Source organism: Neomonachus schauinslandi, chromosome 1, assembly GCF_002201575.2.
Source record: "Neomonachus schauinslandi chromosome 1, ASM220157v2, whole genome shotgun sequence".
NCBI classification, from domain to species: domain Eukaryota; kingdom Metazoa; phylum Chordata; class Mammalia; order Carnivora; family Phocidae; genus Neomonachus; species Neomonachus schauinslandi.
In genome coordinates this window covers 41,397,638-41,424,164 of record NC_058403.1, presented here as the reverse complement: position 1 = coordinate 41,424,164, position 26,527 = coordinate 41,397,638, and the positions used below count along the sequence as shown (strand labels likewise).

Here is a 26,527-nt window from a genome sequence, read left to right as displayed (position 1 = left end):
TTTGGGTCAGTAATTTTAATGTAACAAAAGATAGACGTTGGATCATCTAGGATCATAAGGTGATATGATATTTTTAGCTGCCTTTAAAATGACAATATTCTTTTCCACATATATGAAAACTTGTGCAGAGAAAAAAGGTTTCATGTAAAATAAAAAGTCATTATTTTTATCTATCAACTTAAGATTTCTTCCAACAGTCATATTTGAAAATTCCTTTTCTATTTTCTTACCAAAAAGAAATCATTTAAATTTATCAAATGAAAAGCAAAACCGCATACTGATATAAATTATTTTTATTGTGTGAAAATGTCATAATTCGTGAAAATTAAGAATAAAAATGCAGCATATAACAAAATAGGCATTTACTTGTTAAAAGCAACCTGGATTTACAAAACTTCTTTTAAAATATCTTTAGGATGCTTTAAGAATACAAATCAATTTTTTGAGAGATATATAAAACATTTATTTCACTTTATCATATATTTAATTTCAAAATTTTTATTCATTTTTAATAAATGAACTCAGTATTATTATACACTACAGTAATTACTTACAGGAAACAAAATTTTTAAACTTTTATTTATTCTCAAACTAGATGAAAATTAAAAGGATGACAAAAGTATAAGTTTAGTGTATAAAAAAATGAATAAATGTAAATGTTACAAACAGGAACCAAAAAGATGTACAAATAAGTTTTTCTCTACAATCCAGTTCAAAATTTACATTCTGTCTCCTTGTGTTGCTTTTCCTTATATTTCAGCCACCTATCAAATTTAGGCTGTTATGAATTTTATATCTGAAGTAGAATGCTTTTTACTCAGTGTGCCTGGTGTCCTATGCACAAAACTTCAAAAGACTGCATTATGATACTGACTACAGTAATAAGTGACCCAATTAATGAAAGTCCAGGGACTTAAAAAATGTGACTAAATGTGATGCTCCAAAGTAAAATAATCATATTAAACTGCCTTAGACATACTTAATCTTGTTATTATCAGATACAAGTATATGTTTGTTGTCAGTACAAGTTACCAAACTTACCAATTTTATCAAGGTAATAAGGATTCATGTTGTTTATAGCATTTCACCTTGCTATAAATATATATACTTTCAATTAAATGCAACATTATGAATCTAATACTCAAAATATATTTCTAAGAGTTTACCTAAATAGAGAATCCATATGGATGCCATTCTTCAGTGCAAGGGAAGTGCTGTTATTTTAAATTGAGAAAGGAAGTCTTTCTTTATAAAAGTAATGTTAAACCAACATTTTTATTCTTATTGATTTAGTACCCAAGCATTTCCTGGTTATAAAACCAAGTCTCTGTACCCACTGTGGCTTTTTCAGTCTTTTTGCCTTTATTTTCAAGACACAAAAGAATTAGAATAACCCAAAAGAGTCACTTCAGCTTCTGAGAGAATGAGGGAGTGACAACAAGCACCTTGATCTGAAAAGGTCTATCCCATAAAAGAGGTGTTCATTGAAAATTTTAATAATATCTCACATAGCATTTTTATTAATTTAAAAAGCATTTAGATCAAGAAAGTATTTCAAGCCTCTTTCATTTATTGTGATCATCACCAAAAGAAAGCAAACAACAACAAAATGAACCCTCCTTGGGTAGTGTTTTCAGATAACATAATTTGGAAGAATAAAGATCTAAGAATCTATTTTAAAAAGGTATTATTTTAAAATTAGGTACAATTAGGATGTACACTTCAAGAACAATACTATCATAAAACATACCTGAAACCATATAAATTTGTCCTGTTTGTATAGTTCATGTTTGTCAACTCCATTTCCAGACACAATTTAAACAAAGCATCTATAGAAAAGTGCAGTCAATATCATAGTAATTAAAATTCTTATAAGTTTTAGAAAAATATAAAAAGTTAAAAACTTAGGTTATTAATTTCCAAGAGTTCCCCTTCCATGCACGTGTATCTTACAAAAAATGTGTAAGATACAGTAACAAAGACTATTAAACAAATAGTAAAGAAAGTGTGCAGAGTCCATTGACTCTTTTTCTGAAGAGGTTTTCCTTGAGGAATATGCCCATGAGTGGAACTGTAAAATCCAGAGTCAACAGTAACTCCTGCTAACTTGATTCAAATGCTCATCCCATCTACTGGTCATTTTGCTTCCTTTTTTTTTTTTTTTTTTTTAAAGTTAATAACATGGATAATTGTCAGATCAGTCAGGTCTTTGGCTATTCATCTCCTTACTGAAATTGCTATAGTTATCTTGCCCCAGTCATCAATGTTTAGGGTTTTTCCTCTCTGAGAAAAGGTCCTCTAGTTGATCTTGCCTGCATTAAAAGAGTGCACGCACGTGACTCGGTTACGAAACCGCATCATGAGAGTCACTGTTAGGTCTCTGTCGCACAGCCAGGGGAGGCAGTGGCTTTCCGTAGAAATCTACATAAAGAAGGAACACCAAAAAAAAGTCATGGTAAATCAGAATTTTTGATACAATTCATTATTTTCCAACCAACATCTTTAAAAAAGAAAGGTACTCTCACTTGATGGGTAAAATAATGGATGAAGAAAATAGACAAAAAAATCAAAATCCAAGAAAACTTGAATAAATTCAAAACATAACCACTAGGATAAATTCCTAACTCTAGATTATAAATTAATTTCTACTTGATTTAATAAAAAGCTGTATCTAATATATATATTATTTTTATTTTCAATTACATGTTCACATTAGAATAAAACAAATAACAAATATTCAAAAATCTATGGATCCTGTTGCCAAGGCCCTGATAAGTCAGTATTTGTACCATCCATGTTCTCATCCAATGGTTATTACTTGTAGGTATTTTGAGAAAATAATTAATTAATTATCTTAGTTTTCTGGTAAGTAGTAATCATTTACAATGATGCTTCACTATAATTCAGTGATTTAAGGCATATATGAAACAAAGAAAGTCTTATTTTACATTTCATAATAAGTTCCTGTCCCTTAATTATTATAAATTGGCTTAAATTTAATAACATATGTAAACCTTCAGTAAGTAATTATTTTCTAGCCTATTACCTTAAAATTATTCTAGAAGCACAGATTTTTAGGATCACTTGAAATAAATATATTGAAAATGTATTAGAGGCCTGTTCCAGTTTCACATATCTTGAGAGTTGAGCTAACTAGCCCTTCATGCAAATAAGCACATGCCCTAGAAAACAGCCTGCAAAGTCACAAGTAAATCTAAGTTCCTGATATAACTTACCCAATGCCCTTTGTGATCAATAGTCTCCCTCACCTGCCACGGTCTTCTGTCAGATAAGACCCTGGTGGAGCTTACAAAACTACATTCTTTTTGTTTTGAATTCACCAGTCTGGCCTTAGCATATGGCCCAGTTTCTACAGCTCTCTCTGCCTGCACCCTGCCTTGATCTCCCCCTGTGGAACCCTCAAGGTAGGACATATACTTCCTCCAGGACCTGTGAGTAATAAACTTTTCCTATTTCAATTTCTACTGTGTTTTTTTTTGAACCACGACTTACCATCTAGCATCCAGAGGTCCTACTTAACAAATAATAATTTAACAAAGTCATAACACATTTAAGGAGATTGGAGGTCACCACTCCACCCTAACAAGAAGTAAAAAGCTGAACAGACTACAAAATCAACAACTCATCTCATTTCCATAAGAGGGGAGGTCACAAGACACACCACTGCCCCAATACTGGACACAGGCAAATATAGGGAGTTTCAATTTACCAGAGCATATATTCATAAACGGAAACTGCCAAAGGAAGGAAAACTGCCTGGTAGGAAAACCTGAACTTTCATGAACTGCTGGAGGCTTAGTAGGAACAAATCGGAGAGTTAAAAATTCCAAGGAGACTAAGTCATAAGAGAATCCCTGTGATATTGTGAAATTTATCTCCAGGAATGTGAACAAATTCCCACAATAAATATTGAAGAAAAATCCCCCTCCCACTTCTGGCAGGGGAGGAAAAAAAGAAACCATTTTGAAATACCCCAGAGCACTCTGTTCTGGGGAACAAGGCCTGCCCTCAGGGGAAACTAATTAACTAGAGCCTAACCTACCATGGTATCATCAAACCCTAACTGGGGGAAGGAAATCGCCAATTCCAGCTGGCACTATCCATTTTGTCCACCTAACGGGGACGAAAAAAAACTAAGAAACCCTTGTGAAGTTCAGAGTCCAGAGGCAGAGACTCAGTAAAAGACTGAGATCTAATCAGAGAAATATGGAACACTTCTCCTTCCATCACCCATCACCACCATATTACTAATGGCCAATTTACAGCAGTTCCTTTCACCTGGTACACCATGTCAGACTATAAAACAAAACAAAAACAAGGCATTCCAAAAAGGGCAAAAAACCCAAGATCCAAAGAGACAGATCAAGCATCAGAAGATATGGCAAGAATGTCGGAATTATCAGGCCAGGAATTTAAAACAACTATGATTAATAAGCTAAGAGCTTTAGTGGATAAAGTAGACAGCATGTAAGAACAGATGGCAATGTAAGCAGAGAGATGGAAATCCTAAGAAAGAACCAAAAAAAAAAAAAATGCTAGAGATAAAAAAAAACACTGCTACAGAAATGAAGAATGTCTTTGATGGGCTTACTAGTAGACTGGACACGACTGAGGAAAGAACCTCTGAGCTTGAGAACAGATCAATAAAATCCTCAGGAACTGAAAAGCAAAGAGAACAAAGACTGGGGGAAAAAAAAAACAGAAAAGAATATCCAAGGGCTTTGGGACAAGTACAAAAGCATACCTTATTTGTAATGTGAATACCAGAAGAAGAGAGAGAAAAAAGAACAGAAACAATATTTGAAGCGATAATGACTAAGAATTTCCCCCAAATTAATGTCAAACATCAAAGCACAGATCAAGGAATCCAGAGAACACTGAGCAGGATAAATGCCAAATTCTATCTAGGCACATCATTTTCAAACTACAGGAAATCAAAGAAAAGGAAAAATCCTGAAAGAAACCAGAGGGGAAAAAAACACCTTTCCAACAGAGGCTCAAAGATAAGAATTACATCCAACTTTTCCTCAGACACCATGCAAACAAGGAGAAAGTAAAGTGAAATATTTAAAGTGCTCAGAGAAGAAAAAACAAACAGACAAACAAAAACACCAACCTAGAATTCTGTACCCTGCAAAATTGTCCTTCAAAAGTAAAGGAAAAATAAAGACTTTTTTCAAACAAACAAAAATTGAGGGAATTTATTGCGAGCAGACTTGCCTTGCAAGGAATGTTAAAAGAAGTTCTTTAGAGAGAAGGAAAATAATATAGGTCAGAAACTCAGATCTACATAAAGAAAGAAAAAGTATCAAAGAAGAAATAAGTCAAATGAAAACATATTTTTCTTCTTAATTGATCAAAAAGATAAGTTCGTTCAAAAATACTAATAGCAACAATGTGTTTGATTACATATATGAAGGTATATATCTCATGAATATGTATATATACATATATACATTTATACATGCTTATATATGAGTCAAATGAATGACAGTAATGACAAAGAACACAGAGAAAGGAATTAGGATTATTTCATTATTTTAGGTACTTGCACTACCCATTAAATTTATACTGTTGTTTGAAAGTGGACTTGGATTAATGAAAATGTATACTGCAAACTCTAGGGCAGCCACTAAAAAAAGTAAAAAAAAAAAAAAAAAAATTAGGATAACTGATATGCTAAGAAAGGAGAGAAAATGGAATCATATAAAATTCTCAATTAAACCCACAAAAGGCAGGGGCACCCGGATGGCACAGTCGGTTAAGTGTCCCCGACTCTTGGTTTCGGCTCAGGTCATGATCTCAGGGTTGTGGGATGGAGCCCTGGAACAGGCTCTGCCATCAGCAGGGAGTCTGCTTGAGATTTTCTCTCTCCCTCTGCCCCTCCCCCCACCCCGTTCCCTTTCTTTTTTTCTCCCTCTCTAAAATAAACAAATCTTAAAAAAAAAAAACGCATACATACACAAAAGGCAGAAAAAGAGTGGAAGACAAAAATAGGAACACAGAATGTGGGCAACAAGGGCGCCTGGGTGGCTCAGTCCCTTAAGGATCTGCCTTTTGCTCAGGTCATGATCCGGGGGTCCTGGGATGGAGCCCTACATCAGGCTACCTGCTCTGTGGGGAGCCTGCTTCTCCCTCTTCCCCTGCCCCTCCCCCTGCTTGTGCTCTCTCTCTCTCTCTCTCTCTCAAATAAATATTAAAAAAAAAAAAAAAAGAATGAGGGCAACAAATAGAAAACAGTAATGGATATGGTAGATATTAATTCAACCATACCAAAAATCATTTTGAATGTGAATGGTACAACTGCAACAATTAAAAGATAGAGATTGTCAGAGTGGATCAAAAAATATGATCCAACTATAGGCTGTCTACAAGAAAACCACTGTAAATATAGAGAGGTATTAGGAGAAAATGGTTTTACAAACAACTATAAATTCCAAGCAACTAGTAATAGCTGCAATAAATCTTGATGTAACAGTGTAACATAATGAATTAAAAGTACAGATTTCAAAGCTGGACAGACCTAAGTTCAAATCCTGATACTGCTACTTAGTAGCTATGTGACCTTGGAGTATAAGTTCCTCCTGCACAAAATGGGGTATCTCTGCCCATCTTACAAGGTTTTTAGGAGAATTAAAATGACATAAAGTACTTGAAGTGCTTAACAATATGCCAGGAACACAGAATATACAGTTAATATTATTGCTATATTATTGTTATAATTTAAATTAAAACAATTATTTTTGACAAATTTTAAGTATGACTTCTCTAATTTCTTAAATTCAGAATTAATGAGAATTTTAATACATAACAGAACTCAAAATTAAACCAGAATGAATATACTTCCTAATGTGTTATACTTCTAGAATTTAAAAGTATCTTCCTAAAAAGAGAAATCAGATACACATAGCAAGAATTATCTTTTTCCCTCCCAGGAAATTATTTTATTTTTGCAGTAAAGATTTTGTATTATTTCTTTGCCAGAAAATAAAATCATTCTATACAAAGTAGGTTTCGTATTGTCTTAACTGTGGGGCATATAAGCCGATGTTAGTACCCAACTGATAATTGGGCACTAACTGATAATAAACCAACTTAATTGCTAACACACATTTTTATAAAGAGTTTCAAACTTTTCAAAAATCAAATTGAAGTGTAGTAAAAACTGCATACAAAATTTTAATCTTCATTCACATTTTAAGATTAGAAATATTCTTTAGTGCATTTGGTATTTCTAGCTAACAGAATCCTTGATATATTTCTCATAATGTATAACACATAACATGTTAATGAAGTATGGGTTGAGAGTGTTTATATAGTAAAGGTATTCTTTTTACATCTCTTTTCTCAATGCATGCCTTACCTCTTAAACTGAGCAAGCATTACAGATAGTATTAGAAAAGTAAAATCAAATTGCTATCAAAGCAAATGTCAATTATCAAAGAACAAGAAAGAATCTGCCTTAAAAATTCCCAGTGTGACTATAAAAAATTGTTTTTCATCCCAGTAAATTTTAAGTGCCAAGCCACTTGCAGTTAACTTTTAATTACTACTCTAGTTCATAATGTATCTGTTGTTTACTTGCCATTCACCAAATGCAAAGCAGTATGTACAAAATTAGAGAAAAGAGGAGGATGCAATTATAAAATTGGCAGCTATCAGCATCTCCGATGAAGATCTCATGATAAACTCTAAAAACAAACTTAAGGTTTTTTATTCAAAATTTTAATTATACCTGCTTTCTTCCGCATTAATGAAAAGAGTTGATTGTACTTTTTTTTTTTTTTAACCCAGGTTAGGTATATTTAGACTTAAAATTTATGGGAAGAAAATGATAAAAATATTTTAAAACTTGTGAAGTTATAGTGTTTTCTTCTCTGCTCTGGGAAGCTACATTTATTGATTAATACTGAAAACTGACTAAAATATTGGGATATGGTGGTCTTGAACTTAACTAATTTATCACAATTCTTTCTCAGAAGTTCTAATTTAAAAACAAAGAGGAAAGTGAGCACAAACAAAACAAAATGACCTTCTCAACCTATTTTCGACCTTTTTCCACCTGTCCTTAACTGTGTTCCCCCTGAATACTACCATTACTTTTCTCCTCGTTCTACAAAATTTCCTTCAGAAACAAGAAACTATCATCCCCTCCTGCATTAATTCAGTAAAATTACAGCACATTTATTATGGGCAAAGAATTCCTATCATGAGATGGCGACTAAAAAAAAAAAAGATCTGCACACCCTCCATTCACTTGAATCCCTTCTTTTCTCCTGAGCTCTTGAATCTTACTTGTATTGGCCAAGAGACATTTCCAAATAGATAAGCCTACAGACACCTCCAAAGCAGGTTTCCTTCCTCAAGTATTTTCAATCTCAGAGATAGCACCAACCTTCCAGCTACTTGAGTAAATAATCCTCTATTCCTCTTCCCCTCGGCCCATACATTCATTCATCAAATATTACTTTTTATAGTCACTAAGATATTTCCAGCATACATTTTTTACTCTCCATTCCAATTTCCATTCCTCACTTCTCACTGTGACTACTAGAACAGCCTCTTAGATGGGATCCTTACCTCAAGTGTGGCCACCAGCAAGTCTGTACTTTTCACTGTGACAAAAATTATTTTCCTAACCAACACATCTAGTAACATTACTTCCCTGCTCAAAAATGTATAGTGTCTCTTGGAAAATTACAGCAAGTCCAGACATCTTAATGTATATATATGAGGCCCTTCACAATCTGACCCTAAGCCATAATTCCAGTCTCAAAACTCGATAACTTCAAATGTCCTCCTTCTTATCCACCCTACCTACATGAACCTAAGCCTCAATCACAAGGAACTTTATTTTCCAAATAAGCAACACCCTTTCCCACTCCTCTACCTTTGAATAGTCTGTTTCTTTTGCTTACTGACTTCTCCTTCTTCGAAGACCCAGTTGTAACACCACTTTCACTAACTATCCATGCAGTTTGTGCACAGTACTCCAATTCCACACCACAGAACTTATTACTGTATATTGTGAATTGTCACATACACTACAGTAAACTCAAATATTCTCTTTTCTATTAGACCAGGATCTGCAGAAAGGCAGAATTTATGTCTTATTCATCTTGGTATCACCAATGTTTTAGGTGGTGTCAAATATAAAAACTTTGCTTTTTGGATGCCTAAAATTCAGCAAGAGAAAAAATGTCTGTCCTATGAGAAATGAGTATTTTTCTATATATGTGTGCATAAATATATACATACATACACATGTATATTAACTTTGCTAATTTTTTAACAACACAGTAAATATTTAAACTGATAATGTATTCTAACATACACAATTTGAGTATCATTAAACACAAACTAACATATTACAGTCAATAAAAACATCCTGATGTAAAGGCAGTCAACCAGAGATGTTACTTCACTGTAATTCCCATATGGTCTAAGAACAAACTCTTCTCTATTTAGAAATGAAAAAAATCCTTTAATTTTCACTAATGATTATGAAAGATGTATTGCATTACATTCTTCTGAAAAACAAATGAGTCATTTATATTAATGTACTTTTTGAATAAAAATATTTTATAAAGTTTGACATAATTTCAAGTTACATGATAATGCTTTTGTAAACGTTAAACTTCTGACTTTCTTTCCTGGTGGTAAATGGGTCTCCTTAGGAATCCAAGTTCTAAATTAGGTAAACAGAGCCATCAAAAAGGGAATTGGATATTCTTGATGGAGAACTTCATTGAGCTACAATATACATAATTACCCTCTTGCCTTCTAGAAACATTTTATTTTTTTTTTTTAAGATTTTATTTATTTTTTTGACAGAGAGAAACATAGTGAGAGCAGGAACACAAGCAGGGGGAGTGGGAGAGGGAGAAGCAGGCTTCCCGCAGAGCAGGGAGCCCGATGCGGGACTCGATCCCAGGACCCTGGGATCATGACCTGAGCCGAAGGCAGACGCTTAACGACTGAGCCACCCAGGCACCCTAGAAACATTTTATTGAAAGAGCCTGGGCTGATGGTCTGAAATCAGAACTTCCGCCTTTTGTATCAGGCAGTTCTTTATACACAACTGTCCTTTCTCTAGTTTTCCAGCTGTGGAGTTCTAATGTCATATATTGGCTGGACTACACCTTATGTTAATTTCGTCCAAAGAAAACTGTTTTCTTGAGTCAGTAAGCCTTTAGTAACTTTCTATTTAGCTGAACTTTATTTGGTTTGCTGATTTAGTCTCTGATTTTATAAACTGTGTTGATCTTTACTTGACTTTAATATTCAGCAGCTGGGTCTTATTAGAAACAAAGAACAATTATGTGGCATTTTCACCGAGTATACTGAGCACATATAGGACAATGCTATTTTTAACACTAAGCATAATTGTAATGTCTCATATTTAATTTAAATTGCTTTATACCTGTTCACTCTTCATAACAATTTACGTAAATATATAATGGATAAACATGAACTATGATTATTTTTACATCTGTAGTCCAAGGTAAACAAATTATATGGAGGCAAAAGGCACTAAAGAATAAAAAAAAAATAAATGAAAAGAGTGAAGTATAATGAAAAAGGATGGTTGTGGATTCGAAAGGCTTCCAAACATAAAAGTTGGTTGAAGTAATGAGGTAAAGAAAAGTGGATGTAATATGTATATTTGAAAACTGATCCTTTTGCATTACCATTATGACGTGTTTCACCAAGAGGCTCAAGTTTTGGAAGTCTAGTGACTTTGGGGGTTCCCCAGCCAACTAAGGAAAAAGAAAAACATTTTAAAACACTGTTAAACAATGTCTCTTTAGGCCTGTTGAGAGGATCCCTCCCTTGACAAGAATGTATATATTTGATGTCAAGTCATATATGTATATTGAATGACACAGTACTGAATAGCCACAAAGCCATTTGAAATAGTTTTTATTTAAAAATGTAATTATAGGCTGGTAACATCTGCTTTAAGTTTTTACTTATCTTTAGTAAAAAATATAAGCATTTTCATTTACCACCATCAAAAATTACCTTAGGCTACTATTCCAACCCCTAGCAAAGGCTAAAATAAATGTTTACTAATAAATTATATACTAGAAATGAGTCTTAAAATAATCCTCAAAGGAAAATGTTACCACCTAAAGCCTTCTAACAAGGCTAAAAGGACACTATAAACATATACATTTAGATATTTATTGAGCACCTATGGTATGTGAGGTACTGTGCCTAGTGCTGAGAAATTTCTCACAATTACTGAGTGATTAGCACATCCCAGTGTTTTACATGCAATATTCCTTTTAATCCTCATGACAACTTAGAAGGTCAGTATGTATGTTGGAAATATATTGGAAAAATTCACACATCTTGCTTTCAAATGGTAAATTTCAGGATGAAAGATCCAACTTTTTAAAAACTTACATTAGCCATCCATTCATTACATTTAAATTCCTTTTAGCAATCTGGGTACTGATATTTCAAGTAGGACTTGAATCCATTCTAGGAAGTGCTTGGGTAAAGTGTTCTTATTAATTTTACAGACTAGTTTTTACTTTTAGAAAACATTTTTTTTTATTAAAAAAAGGAAATACATAATGATAAATTTTGAACAAAGTAGAGAAAACTGCCTTTCCATAAATTCACAAAATAATAAACATATGGAATAAAATTACAAAATTTCTTTTTCCTTACTGTTTAAAGCAGTATTTCTAAATTCAGTATCAATATCAATTTACTCACCAGGAGGAGGAGGTGGGGGTGGTGTTGGACTCTTAGGAGCAGAGTCATCTGTATTAACAGGTTCTACACGGTGACTCCTTTTTATTCTTAGTTTCTTAGTTTTCTTTTTACTGTTATCTAAAAGAATATAAACATGGAACCATATGCCTCTGGGAAAATGTAAACTTCTATAATAAAAAAGAATGGAACTAGATATTCATATGATCGTTACCATAAAACTACATCTTCAACTTCGGAAATTGTTACCAGTAATGAAATGTGAATCTGCCTTTACTAAGAGTAAATTTTTTAAATGATTGCTTATTGAATAAATAATTAGTGAATATGATACAAACAGCAAAAAGCCTGTATTTTAACTTTTATGACAGGTTATTCAGAATACAAAAAAAAGTTCACCTTTCCAAAAGTAATTAACATTTTTTCCGAATGTCATATTAAGTAAATATAATGGCCTAATTGCAGGGATTTTCATGAAACTCAGAATGGCCGAGGGAAAGGGGAGAGATGTTGATTTGTCTCAGTAGAATTTATAGAATGGATTCTAGGTATAAACAGTCCAAAAATAATTCTTTGAAATGTGAAAAAAGACCCCAATCAAATCTAAACACATTACCCACTGAAATAACCCTGGACAATGTATGCCTAATAGAAACACATGTAACCAAAATCACATTATTAGAGACTGCAGAATTAATTTTTGTTCTTTCTAAAAAAAAATAACTACAGATTCTCACTTAAGTACTTATAAACAATTTAAGGACATCTATGTCATTAACATGTAAACTTTAACAATGAAAACCAGTATAGCATAATAGTTAAATAACCAAACACCAAAGTTACTGAAATATTTTAATTGACAATCCCAGCTACTTAATTTACATATATGTAATACATTTTATAAAATGGGAATTATGTTATATGAGAAATAGCCAACATCTACGAAATCTGCAAAGCAATGAGAAATATAAACATGTTTAGAAACACATTATCTTTCTAAATAAATTACTTGTGTCATTTGAGACATTTTACTCCAGATAAAAACAAAGACATTTTACAATTAAAACCTAAGCTTTACAGCTGAGAGAAAAGAAAGAGAAAGTCCAGAACAGTATGGTATTTCAGGATGGGAATAGCTCAGGGTCATAAAAGAACACAGGATAACGGGCAGATGATATGAAGGGGGCTCTCAGCCCAGCCACCGATGAGATATATGATCTTAACCAAGTAACTGAATCTCTCCAAGTCCCTGATTTCCTATTCAAAATAATGGGAATAATATACCCTAGGATTGTTATGTTAAATAACATAATCCTGCATTAAATAATATATCTGAAACCATGTTCTGTGGTATAAGATATGTTAATTATTATTATATTTATATGACTGACTATCTTAGATCTTCATCTTCATTCTCCAAACATATTTTCAAACAATCTGACAAATCTTTTGCTCTTTAACAAAGAGTATTAATGTTCAAAAGTTCTTTCAATATATTGAGAAGCCACTTTAAATCCATGTTCTGTTTAACTCTGTTAACAGAACTACATGGGTATGAATATGCTGCCCTACCTTCCCAACTTATAACTTTCAAATCTAGTTTTTTTATACAGCAAAATATCCATGTTAGCTAATCTAAACCTCAGGGATTACATTCTTATTTTCATAACCTTCCTGATACTGTACAAAAATTCTTATATATAATGAAACCATACTGCTAACTAGAAGTTACAAGGAAGTAATGATTATTGGGTCATGTGTCAGGCCCTGCACTAGGAACACTGCAGGGTTATTTTTATTGTAAGTAACCTTAAAGCCCTGTGGGAAAAAAAATGATGCTTATCTCCATTTTAGAGATGAGGAAACTAAGACTGAAAAACAATACAATGTAATGTAATAAATATCTAGATTCTATCCGAAGTTGTCTGATTCTATGACACCAAAGACATGAACTTCCTGTTAAATCACACAGCCACTTAAAGAAAGAAAAGCAATTATGAATTGAAGATTTTATATGATATTAAAATAAGAGGAAAATGGCTATTGACTTTAAAAATGTTCAACTGAGCATGTCTGCATTCTGTAGAAATAGCAAGTCAATAAAAGAAATGATGCTTACTGTAGTATTATGAAGTTTAAAACAAAACCCCATAAAAAAGCCTTAAAGGTTAAACACAGTCTAAGGATTCCTGGGACTATGCTATATTCCAAATTTATGAAATAAAATTGAAAACAGAACTTTCTGCTGAAATTCATTTAAATTACAAAGGACTATATTTTAAGGCATCATGAATAAAAACAAAAGTTAGCAAATTCACTAATGAGAAATTCAAAACCATGAGAAAACCATGACGAAATACTGCATTTGGAGACAAAAAATATTACAGTACATTTTTTGTGAAAATAATCATGACAAATGAGACACGTACTGTTAAGTTTTGTGTCTATATATATATGTATACATATATATATATATGTATAAATATATTTTTTTTAATAACTAGATTTATCACCTGATTCTGATGATCGCTGGTCTGTATCATCTTCATTCTCCAACTGCTGTGTTAATGCCTCCTTATAATTTTCTACTATTCCAAGCTCATTGTTTTTTTGGCTACTGTCACTGATCTGGCTCTGTGTCTCTATTTGCTCATCCTCCAATTTATGTTTCAGGGGGCCGCCATCACTGTCTTTCTCCATATTTTGTCTCTTTTTCTCTTTTTCAAGTTTTCTTTCATTCTAACAAAAATGAAATATATTATTTTTAATATAATAGTTGTCTAAGATAGTTTTAAGGAAGAAATCAAATAATCCAAAAGCATTCTGTAACTTCAGGGCACTGTGATATTTCTATTAAAAAATTATTTGTTGAATATATCACTAAAGCATACTGTTTGGTAAACTTTCAGAAAACACAGATAGTACAAAGAAAGAAAACAAATATTACCAGTAATTCCACAATCAAGAAATGATCTGTGTGGCACATAATCACTAAGAGGTGTCTTTCTTTTCCTACCCGCACACATACAGACATAACACCACCCAAAAACATACATAAATGTGATTGAATGTCTTTCTTTATATACATATTTATGCCTTTGTTTTTTAAACAAAAAAGAATTAAAGTTTTTCCTTAAGAATATATTTCTTTCCTTGTCAATGAATATATGAAGTGCTTAGAAGAGTACCTGACCCATAGTAAAGTGTTAGCTATGTGTGTTATATAATGCTATAAGCATTAGCCATTACTACTTTCATCAATTATATTATCATTTTGAATGGTTATAGCATAACTTAATTTACCAACTCCTAATGAAGAGACAAATTATTTTCAATTTTTCATTCTAAGAAATACAACTATTGAATTAGATTTTTAGAATAAATTCCTAGAACTACTGGATCAACAGTTAACTACACACCACTCTTCAGAAAAGCTAAAGTCAATTTACACTCCAGGCAAAGGGTTAGGAGAGTGACATTTCCCCATATCTTTTTCAATGCCTGTATATCATCGTCAGTCTTTTACATGTCTGCCAAATTAATAAATACATATTTTTACCTCAGTGTTAGTTTAATTCAATTTAATTTTTTTATTGCTAGTGAAGATGAACTATTAAGTAACCTTATTACCACTTTTATTTTTTTCTTTAGGGAACTATCCATGGTAACTCAAAACCTTTTTTTTCTATTAGATTCTCATTATTTTCATAGGAATTTTTAAGGGTTCTTTTTTTATGTGTCTCAAATATTTTTCATTAGGGTTTGTTCTTTGCCTTTAACTTTGTAAAACAGATGTTTAAAAATTGAATATAGTAAGATTCATCTGTTTTTCACTTCATGATTTGTGGCTTGACTGTCCTGCTTTGAAAGTTCTCCTCCAAGTATATACAAATGTTCAACTATATTATGTACTAGTACTTTTAAGTCTTCTTTTTTTACACATTAAGTCTTCTAGAGTTGAATCTGGTAGACACTGTTCATTAATTTTACTTTTTTCCAAATAATTGTCCATTATTCTAACTCCTTTTTCTCTCAGATTTGAAATATCACCTTTATCCGGGGCGCCTGGGTGGCTCAGTCGTTAAGCGTCTGCCTTCGGCTCAGATCATGATCCCAGGGTTCTGGGATCGAGCCCCACATCGGGCTCCCTGCTCTGCGGGAAGCCTGCTTCTCCCTCTCCCACTCCCCCTGCTTATGTTCCCTCTCTCTGTCAAATAAATAAATAAATCTTTAAAAAAAAAAAAAAAGAAATGTCACCTTCATCTTATACTAAATCCTCATGCATAATTAAGTTTGTTACTATCTGTTCCATTGATTGGTCTGTCTATTCTGGAAACAATACCTCATCATTTTTTTTAACTGTGGTAAAATCAAAGGAATGTAGGGTGTTTCTCTAAAATGCAAACATTTTAAAAGAGAAGTTTTATGTGAAGAAAGGAAAATTTGCTTGGTAAAAGGGACTTTAGGTAATTTGTTTTCATTTATTTCATTTCTTTATGTATCATATTCTTAAAATTAACATAGTTTAAAAGCACAATAACTATACTTTCTGTATGCCACTAATTAGTTCAGGGACTTTGAATATGAGATATACTATGCTATACACCATTATTGTTCATATCTTTATATCATGAAAAATACAATGTTGGTAGAAGCACTAAGGCCTTCTAAGTAACTTATGACCATGGTACTATAAAATAATCAGTCATCATTTACAAGATGAGCTTTATTACAAATATAGAGAAAATGCATGTTTCAAAGTGAAAAGTCAAACCTGATTTCCTTCCTATCAGCATTTTTTAAAGAACATACAACAAAACTTGGCAACCACAGTATTTAATAGGATAGAGATAAATCAATAGCTCAAGTTATTAAGACAGCTTTAATATACTTAGAAAAGCATATACTTAAGGTAAATGTAGTAGGGTTAATAAAAAGATTAAATACAATTAACCTTCTGTTATCTAAGCAACTTAAGACAAACTATCTCATATTACCAATTACTCTGCAAAATAAAGCAATACCAAAACTATCCAATCATCTTCTTACCTGTGGAGCTGCCTCCCTCCTCAGCAGCAGCCCCAAGGAAGAAACAATCATCCACCTTTCCAGATGAGCACCTGTGTGGAAGGAGGCAGTGACAGGGGAAGAGGAATGGAGAATATACAGATGGGGCCACCAAGCCAGCTGCCACATTAAGCTCTAAGTGAATGGAGATTTAGGAAGCTCTGCCTCTAAGGAGGCATGGCTGCTGAGGGTAATTAAAGCAAAGGCCAGTGAGAACTCTGGACACCAGTAGAAAATGAAAACGAAGATAGAGATATACAGACACACACACACACACATAGTCCCTTAACTTCTTCGTGATTAAAGTCTAAAAATTAATTTTGGTAAAACTTCTGACAATTAAAATTAAAATAAATTATATTCATATATAGAAGAACTTACTATAGTTTCAAACATTCTGAAGTATCCTGGGAAAATAATTAGGAAATCATTTACATACTCTAAAATGCATCATAAGCATTTAATATTACTTTAAAGGGATAGTAACAGCAACACAGGGAGAAAGACAATGTAAGAGTAAATACATTACTATCATATGAAATACTATCATATGAGTAAATACATTACTATCATATGACAAAAAAAGATTTATCAGGATAGTAACTATGACAGTTGCTACATTCAATCTTCATTTTCATTCTCAGTTAATTCAGAAGTCAGCTTTCCTTTTTATATTAGATCAAAAAGCAAACATTAAGAAGAAGAAAAAGCAGCAAGCCTTTAATCCATTTCTCCCATTTAATTTCTTTTATAAATAATCTCTGGTGAACACTTCTTCCTACCTCCTTTCTCAACTTCCAACTTTATAACTTAAGTTATAAAAATTACATTTGCCACCATCCATACCTCAAGGATGACAGATGCTATTGGCTGGAAAGGATTAACAATAATTGGTTCAGGGTCCAACTCAGCTAGGCTGCTGGTTCCATTCAGTTCCGCCTGCGTTCGTTCTCCTTGTTCTCTATTGTTTGAGAGAAAAATTTGGAATTCCTTATGAGAAAATATGCTGACCCATGTTTAAGAACACTTGTAATAGGTTCAAGGCTATTAAAGTAAGTAAGTTAAACATCTGAACATGGCTTTGAATTATGCAGAGACTTTCAGAAATCCTAATGCAGATAATAGGCCTCTAAGCCCCATGTAAAGATTAATCATTTGAACTTTTTATTTGAAGTATAGTTGAAACACAATATTACATTAGTTTCAGGAGTACAACATAGTGATCTGACAAGTCTATACATTATGCTATGCTCACGAGTGTAGCCACTGTCACCATACAACACTATCACAATATTCTCTGGGCTATACTTTTCATCCCATGACTTATTCATTCCATAACTGGAAGTATATTCCTCCCACTTCCCTTCACCCATTTTGCCTGTCCACCTCTCCTTCCCCCTGCAACCATCAGTTTGTTCTCATGCTTATGGGTCTGTTTCTGCTTTGTTTTTCATTTGTTCTTTTTTAAATTACACATATAACTGAAATCATATGGTATTTGTCTTTCTCAGTCTGACTTATTTCACTTAGCGTAACACCCTCTAGGTCCATTCATGCTGTTGCAAATGCAAGCTCTCATTATGTTTTATGGCTGAGTAATATTCCATAGTTGATCATTTGAATTAAAAAAAAAGAGGGGCGCCTGGGTGGCTCAGTCATTAAGTGTCTGCCTTCGGCTTCAGGCCCAGGGTCCTGGGATCGAGCCCCACATCGGGCTCCTTGCTCAGTAGGAGGTCTGCTTCGCCCTCTCCCACTCCCCATGCTTGTGTTCCCTCTCTTGCTGTTTCTCTCTGTCAAAAAATAAATAAAATCTTTAAAAAAATAAAAAAATAAAAAAAAGAAATGCTAACAAAAATAGCATTCCCTATGACTGACTTCTTAATGTCAGTGGTGCTTGTTAATTAATTTTCTATGTCCCAAAGGTTTATATTCATCAATTTCTTAATTACCCTCCCAAACAAATGCCGTCCTCCTCATTGAAGTTAACAAATAAGTAAGTCCTCTAGTTAGCACCCTTCTTCAGGGCTGTGTCAAGCTGTATGTCACAAATGAGCTGGATAACAATCATTGCTGTGTAAAAGTAGAGAAATTATAAAACTAAGTTGCCCAATATCATTCAGATTAAATAAATATTTCCACATTAGTTACTACTGAAACACTTACTATCACTGTTATTTATAGCTTACATTGCCCCAGGCATGAAGAATAATAAGTTACTTTTTAAAACAAGTAGCCGAAGACAAAAAAGTATTGTAGATCTGCAACTACGCTGTAAGTATGGTAATATGAATGCTCATTACTATGACATTTATTATGTTCTATTATGGAAAGATATATCCATTCATTCTGAACACAGGAAGCCAAGAGTTAGATTTATTACCTCTGTGACCTTGGACTTCTGCCTGGATATTTAAGCTTCAGCTTTCCCATAAATGGGGATAAAAATATCTACCTCATAGGGTTGTGTAGACAAAGCACTCTGTATGTAAAAACACTGTGTCAATGAACATACCTACAAGACAGTAATTGCTCTTAATGTTATTCATTTATCACTAAGCAATTTCAGGTAATCTAGTACTGACATAATATTTTCAGGTTATCAACAACACCATGTTTTACTGTTTTTCAAAAATATCTGAACCTACTCAATTGGATTTAATTAGTTTTTTTTTCTTTTTTTAATAACTTGTCTCTAAATGTCAATTCACTTTTAATTACAGAGTCTCTTTGCTCAACAGGAGAGGGCTCAGACCACAAGTGACATGGCTAGGAGAAAGGAGGAAAGGGGAATGGATAATAGAAAAGCCTGCCATAACATGATCTAGAATATCTTTATGGAAAAGGTAAAAACTTGAAAAAAAAAAATGACTAACATTAGACTTCTTTTATCCAACTCAATTTTTCTCGTTATTTTTGTTTGCTTTCTTAGTGGAAGAAAAGCAAAAGAGTCTTCAGAAAATAAAAGGTATACTCCCATGAATTACTGGTTGTACTGAGCTTTATAACATGGAAATATGATACACTAGGATAGAGAAAACCAAAGACTCACATTTACTAAAATCTCACACTGGTATCAAGAAAGACCTAGATGAATAATCTGCTCATATTACTGAGCACTGGGGGATGGAGAGTTATCTCTAGAAATATTTCTTTAAGTCCTATCTCTGAATTAAATGAAAGATACCAGTAATCAGAGGATTTCCTCAACAGTGTAAGGAAGCATCTCACAAAGGCATCACCAAGGGTAATTAGTGGGTTCTTGCCTACCAAACTACAACTATGTTAAAAGCACATTGGAGGCCAATATTACTTAGATACACAGAAGACAACTTTGTATCTTACAGGAACTCACTTAAAAATCTTTTCATTTTAGGGGCCTGGGTAGCCCAGTCAGTTAAGTGTCTGACTCTTGATTTCAGCTCAGGTCATAATCTCAGGGTTGTGAGATCCAGCCCCACATTGGGTTCTTTGCTGGGTGTGGAGTGTGCTTAAGATTCTCTCTCCCCCTGCCCTCTGCCCCTCCTTACCCCCACCTCTAAAAAAAAAAAAAAATATATATATATATATATATATATACACACACACATATATATATTTTTATATATATTATATAAATAAATAAATCTTTTCATTTCTCCCCTCCCCTACCACATAACAATTCAGTGGAGAAAGAAAGCTGAATCATGGTATTAAGTACTAAACTCAACTTCTAATCAAATCTGTGTACTTTCTTGCACATTAAGATTATTATGATTCTGTGGTAGAATTTTTATAATCCCTTTTTTTAATTCAGTTTGCTAAATTCCATTTAAATGTTTGCTTTCAAACACCATATTTTTAAAATAAATTTAAAAACATATTTTAAAACACTGAGATACTGAAATTTAATCTACTTTCTGACAAAGATCAGAGTTTGCATCACTTGACAGATCCACTAACAGCTTACCTTCTATCTTTGCTTAGACTAAAAAGAAGGGGTTCTCAATCTATTGAAATATTGAGCCCAATAATTCTTTGTGTGGGAGACAGTCCTGTGTATCACAAGATATTGAGCAGCATCCCTGGCCTCTACCCACTAGATGCCAGTAGCTCTCCAGCTACCCCCATGTGACAAGTAAAAATATCTCTAAACATTGCCAAATGTCCTGAGAAGCAAAATCACCCCATGGATTGAGAACCACTATCCCAATGTTACCCATAAGACGAGATAAAAATCTTCAAATTCTGGGAAATAATAAATAACTAAGGAATAAATTTAATTGTTATAACACCACTAGGAAAATTAGAACCCTATCACCCAAACTTGTATATAGAAAAATCCAGAGAAATAAAAACCTTACCTACCGTCTTCATACAGCAAGAGGAAACTGAATAGACAAAACTATAAAGTTATTCATAAAGCTGTGGTGTTCTTGACTTTGCAAGTGCTGTGGTACAAATATATCTACTTGCCTCTCTTCTCGTAATTTTCTCACTCGTTCAGCCCTTTCTCGTTTCTCTTGTTCTTCAAGAGCACGCTGTTCTGTTGTGTCCCTTTGGATGCGTTCATTTAAGGCATCAAAGTCTTTTGCAATGATATGTAGCAGCCAATAAAGGCCTTTTTTAATGGACTTGTCAATTTTCTTTCCATATCCCAAGACTGCTGAACAAGGTTCCTGAAAACAGCAATTTATTTGACTTAAAGATTAAAATTAAAAGTTCTCCACAAAGATCTGTACATAAACCATTAAGTATAATTACTGGCAAATCAAAACTAACTCATTATATGATATGAGATATGAAGCATCTGCTTATTTAACTTACAAAAGACAACTTTGCAATGATCACTAAACTAACATTAGTACATATAAGTCGAAATATTTTATGGATTATATCTGTAAGCTATGAGACACATTATGACATAAGTCGACAGTGCCAAGTATAATTTTAAACAAACCCAATGGAAGACAAAATTATATTGCCAGAAGAAAAATACCCCTAGTTATTAAAAACAGCAGAAAGTTTTAACTCCTTATATACCAGGGAATTTATAGCAGTAAACATCTTTTAAGATTGACAGCCTAATGGTTATCTTCTGAAACCAGAATGAACTACTAAATTGTTTGTCCACCTTTCTTAAGATTGTAGGATAACTCTCCTGATACAATTTTTCAAAACTCATTATAACCTCCCCTATCACTAAATTTTGTATGTATACTTTACCATTCTACAAAATTTATAGTATGACATGTTTGTATAACTTACAGGTCCTAACAGCAATATCTTAAACGAAAGCAAATCTAAAGCCTTTGAAATCATGAAAGTTTATGGAAGTAACAACTAACCAGAAAACATATGTTACAGTATTAAATAATATCAATAGAAGAGTGAGAATGTGAATTCTTGGGTAAAAAAAATTATTTAGACACTAATAAATTATTTTGTTAGGTGTCTACCACTTAATTGCCTATCACCTCTATAAAAACTAAGTGATGCTGAACATATCTCATAGGGCAAAAAAACACCAAAAACCTACTATTTGACATAGGCACTTGTGCTCATTGACCAATTTTTCCAGAGACAGGCATTCGATCACATCAGCTTCTCCTAAAGCCCCTTCCTTGTCTTGTTTATTTGCCAACCTAGAGAGATATAAATGAAGTAGTTTTATAGCAAATACATAATCATAAAGCCACTCAAAAATATTTTGATCATGTTCTTATTCCAAAGATTTAATTAAGCATACTGATTACAGAACACACTAGTTCAAAAGAGTATTGTACTATTGGGGTGCCTGGATGGCTCAGTCAGTTAAGTGTCTGTCTTCAGCTCAGGTCATGATCCGGGATTCCTGGGATTGAGCCCTGAGTCAGGCTCCCTACTCAGCGGAGAGTCTGCTTCTCCCTCTTCCTCTGCCCCTTTCCCCGCTCATGCTCTCTCTCTCAAATAAATAAGATCTTTTTTTAAAAAAGAACTGTAGTATCTATTTTATCATTTTTTCTTGATTTATTACTGCTAAAATAAGTTTGTGAGAATTGGCCTATAAAAAGCAAAAATCAACTGAACAGAAGAGTCAAGAAAACAAGCAATAGGGCAATAGGCCAACAACAAAAAATGTTACAAAGAAAAAAAGAAACGGACTTCCACTGCCCTCAGCCATCAATTCCAACTTTCACATTATGTCCTTATCTTCTTAAAATACAAACTATATCGGGCGCCTGGGTGGCTCAGTTGGTTAGGCAACTGCCTTCGGCTCAGGTCATGATCCTGGAGTCCGGGGATCGAGTCCCACATCGGGCTCCCTGCTCGGCGGGGGGTCTGCTTCCCCCTCTGCCCTCTTCCCTCTCATGCTCTCTGTCTCTCATGCTCTCTCTCAAATAAATAAATAAAATCTTTAAAAAAAAAATACAAACTGTATCATGTTTTAAACACCCAGATGGTCATACTGAGCCTGTAATATTTGAGCTCATCTGTATTTTCAGTGTGTGAATGTGTCCACATAAATGTGCAACTTACTGGAAAGGCAGGGTCACTTTTAATTTACTTGGCATAGCATTGGGCATAAAAACCATGCTGATCATTTAGAAACAAACTGGGGAAAAACAAAATGAAAAAACAAAATAAGTTATTAAAAAAATAGGAATTGGGGCGCCTGGGTGGCTCAGTCGTTAAGCGTCTGCCTTCGGCTCAGGTCATGATCCCAGGGTCCTGGGATCGAGCCCCGCATCAGGCTCCCTGCTCGGCAGGAAGCCCGCTTCTCCCTCTTCCACTCCCCCTGCTTGTGTTCCTGCTCTCGTTATCTCTCTCTGTCAAATAAATAAATAAAATCTTTTAAAAAAATAAAAAATAAAAAATAGGAATTACTACAAAAATTACTACAAGTTACTGTTTGCCTATCAGATGGCAGAGATCAAAAGTTTAATAAAACACTGTCTTGGCCAGGGTTTGCCAGACATTTCAGAGGCAAATATATATTATTTATTAAATATGTGGAATAATAAATCTAATGAAACCTTATCACCTACCTTTAAAAATTATCAACATTATGTCATTCTTGCTCATCTACATATCCTCTACTTTCCCTGCCCAGTTATGTTACTTCAGCCAAAAATTAAAAAACTAAAAAAAAATTACCATAAGACCACTATCACACCTAAAAAAACTAACATTCCTCAATCTTTTTTGTTATGTCCAAATTCAGATCCAAACAAGATACACATTACAATGTATTCATTTAAATCTTTTTGCTACTGTCCCTAGTCCCAACACTTACACCCCTGCAATACCACCACCACCACCTCGTTTCCTTCAGTGATATTTATTTGAAAACAAAATAAGTCCCATTTCTATAGAATTTCTATAGAATTTTATAGAATTTCCTGTGTTTAGGATTCGACTATCTTCCTTATAAGGTCATTTTAACATGCATACCCAGTATTTCCTATACCTATAGTTAGATGCACATCTGTAGATGTGACATCTGCAGTTAGATTGTACAGGCGGGATGAGTTTCAAGTTGAAATCTTGACAAGCGTATTTCACAGATGGCACTGATACTGAGAAGGCATAGAATATCTAGTTATAGAACATTTAGTGATTTTATTTTTATTTTTTTTTAAAGATTTTATTTATTTATTTGAGAGAGAGAGAATGAGAGAGAGCACATGAGAGGGGGGAGGGTCAGAGGACGAAGCAGACTCCCTGCCGAGCAGGGAGCCCGATGCGGGACTCGATCCCCGGACTCCAGGATCATGACCTGAGCCGAAGGCAGTCGCCCAACCAACTGAGCCACCCAGCCGCCCCCATTTAGTGATTTTAAAATGGATCAGTGGATTTGGCTGGAGTCAGCTTCATTCATCCAAAATAAAGTTCCCCACTAACCTTTCTTTCATTGAATGATTTTTTTTTTTTAAGATTTTATTTATTTATTTGACAGAGAGAGACACAGCGAGAGAGGGAACACAAGCAGGGGGAGTGGGAGAGGGAGAAGCAGGCTCCCCGCAGAGCAGGGAGCCCGATGCGGGACTCGATCCCAGGATCCTGGGATCATGACCTGAGCTGAAGGCAGTCACTTAACCAACTGAGCCACCCAGGCGCCCTCATTGAATGATTTTAACAGCCATTAATGACCTTTGCTTAATTTCATTATTTTATAAGAGCTTATAAAATCATGATTTTTCTAGTTCTATGAATTAGAACTAGAATTTACTCTGAATTTCTGAATTTACTAGATGGATTTTGCTTTAAAAAAAAAAGTAAGCTTTCATCAACTACTTGGTAACTTACTTAAATAAAATTCAGATGAAAGTCAACATAAATGTTTGATTTTTGCCTTCATTTCTTAGTTTTCATAAGAATGAATTGGTGCCCTATCAACCTCCAAATTGCTTTCTTTGGTTTGTGGGGTGATATCATTATGAACTCATGGATTTTAAAAATGTGTTTGTTGTGTTTCAATTTATTATAGTCATTGTTATTTTTGAGGCTCAAAGTTACCCATTTTTGGTCAGTGGGAATCCCCGTTGAACTAGCTCCTGTGTTCTTTTGGTACAACTCAAATAGGCTTTGACAGCTTCTTTGATTTCTCATTTAAAAAAAAAACAACAGCAAGAACAAAAAAACAATGTCCCAGACCTGGAATCATCAATTTCTCTAAGGAGCCCTGATTCCTTTCAGTAAGGAAGGAAATGGTACTTTAAAGATCACAACCTGGGGACTATGGGCATTTATTGCTGTTAATGCCATTGCTTCTAGACCCTCTCAGTGAATAAAGCTAGGAAAAATGTCGTTTTGTAAGAAAGAAAAAAAAAATCATGAGCTCGTATTGATTTTTCCATTTTAAATCAAATATTACTTACATTTTACTTAGCTTAATTTGTATCTTTTTTTCTTATGCTTGAAAACTACAGTTCCTAATATATTAAGTATTTCTTTATCCTACAACATATATGAGTTTCAACATAATAATACCAATATTATTACTAAAAATCCTACTAAATGCAGGTCAAAAGATCTCTTTGTGAATATTTTTGTCTCTAATATACATCCCACAAAAGATGCACGGGTCAAAATACTCAGTTTTTAAATTACTTGGAATAATCCTTCTCTGTGTGGCTATCCCACCACCTAGATATGTACCCGGGTTCATTTGTTTCAGGCTTCTTTTGCCTTTTAGAGGTAGTTTTATTCTTTTAAGATTTAATTTTTAAAACATTTATATGGTTCCAAATTCAAAACTATAAAAACAAGGTACAATCAGAACTATTTTCCATCTCTGTCCCTTTTCTTCTCTATTCCTTCCATTCTCCTATAGGTAACTATTTTCATTAGTTTTTAGTTCATCCTCCCACTGTTCCTTTTTGAAAATACAAACATGTTTATGGGGGAAATGGTATTTTAAAGCACACAATTGGGGACTATGGAAATTCATTGCTATTAACTGGTGATGGGGAAGGGTATTTGTGTGTGTTTATCTCTACCCTCCATTTCTTCCTCTAGAGCTAGTTAGTATACTATATACACTCTTGTGCACCACCACGCTTTTTTAAAAAATAGTAAATCCTAAAATTACCCTGGAGCAGTATAAAGAAATCTTTTTTATTACTATATTCTTTATTAATAAGCAAAATGATCATTATATGGATGTTTTATTTATTCAGTCAAGCGTACACTGAAGGACTTTTGGGTTGTTTCCAGTGATTTGTTTTCACAAAGAGTGCTGTGAAGAGTAAGT

General features: G+C 33.5%; 1 protein-coding gene across 2 annotated transcripts in view; it reads right to left on the bottom strand.

Moving 5' to 3' along the window:
* Positions 1 to 2,072: 2,072 nt before the first annotated feature.
* ARL13B (ADP ribosylation factor like GTPase 13B) overlaps positions 2,073 to 26,527 on the bottom strand; it is a 65,728-nt gene continuing 41,273 nt past the window's right edge. For both annotated transcript variants that reach the window (XM_021687945.2, XM_044913894.1), the window contains 7 exons: positions 22,331 to 22,436; positions 21,268 to 21,470; positions 17,662 to 17,776; positions 14,262 to 14,487; positions 11,752 to 11,868; positions 10,713 to 10,781; positions 2,073 to 2,421 (listed from right to left, as the gene is read on the bottom strand). In XM_021687945.2, coding sequence (XP_021543620.1) covers positions 2,345 to 2,421; positions 10,713 to 10,781; positions 11,752 to 11,868; positions 14,262 to 14,487; positions 17,662 to 17,776; positions 21,268 to 21,470; positions 22,331 to 22,436 — 913 coding nt within the window. In that variant the 3' untranslated portion in view covers positions 2,073 to 2,344. The remainder of the gene's footprint in view (positions 2,422 to 10,712; positions 10,782 to 11,751; positions 11,869 to 14,261; positions 14,488 to 17,661; positions 17,777 to 21,267; positions 21,471 to 22,330; positions 22,437 to 26,527) is intronic.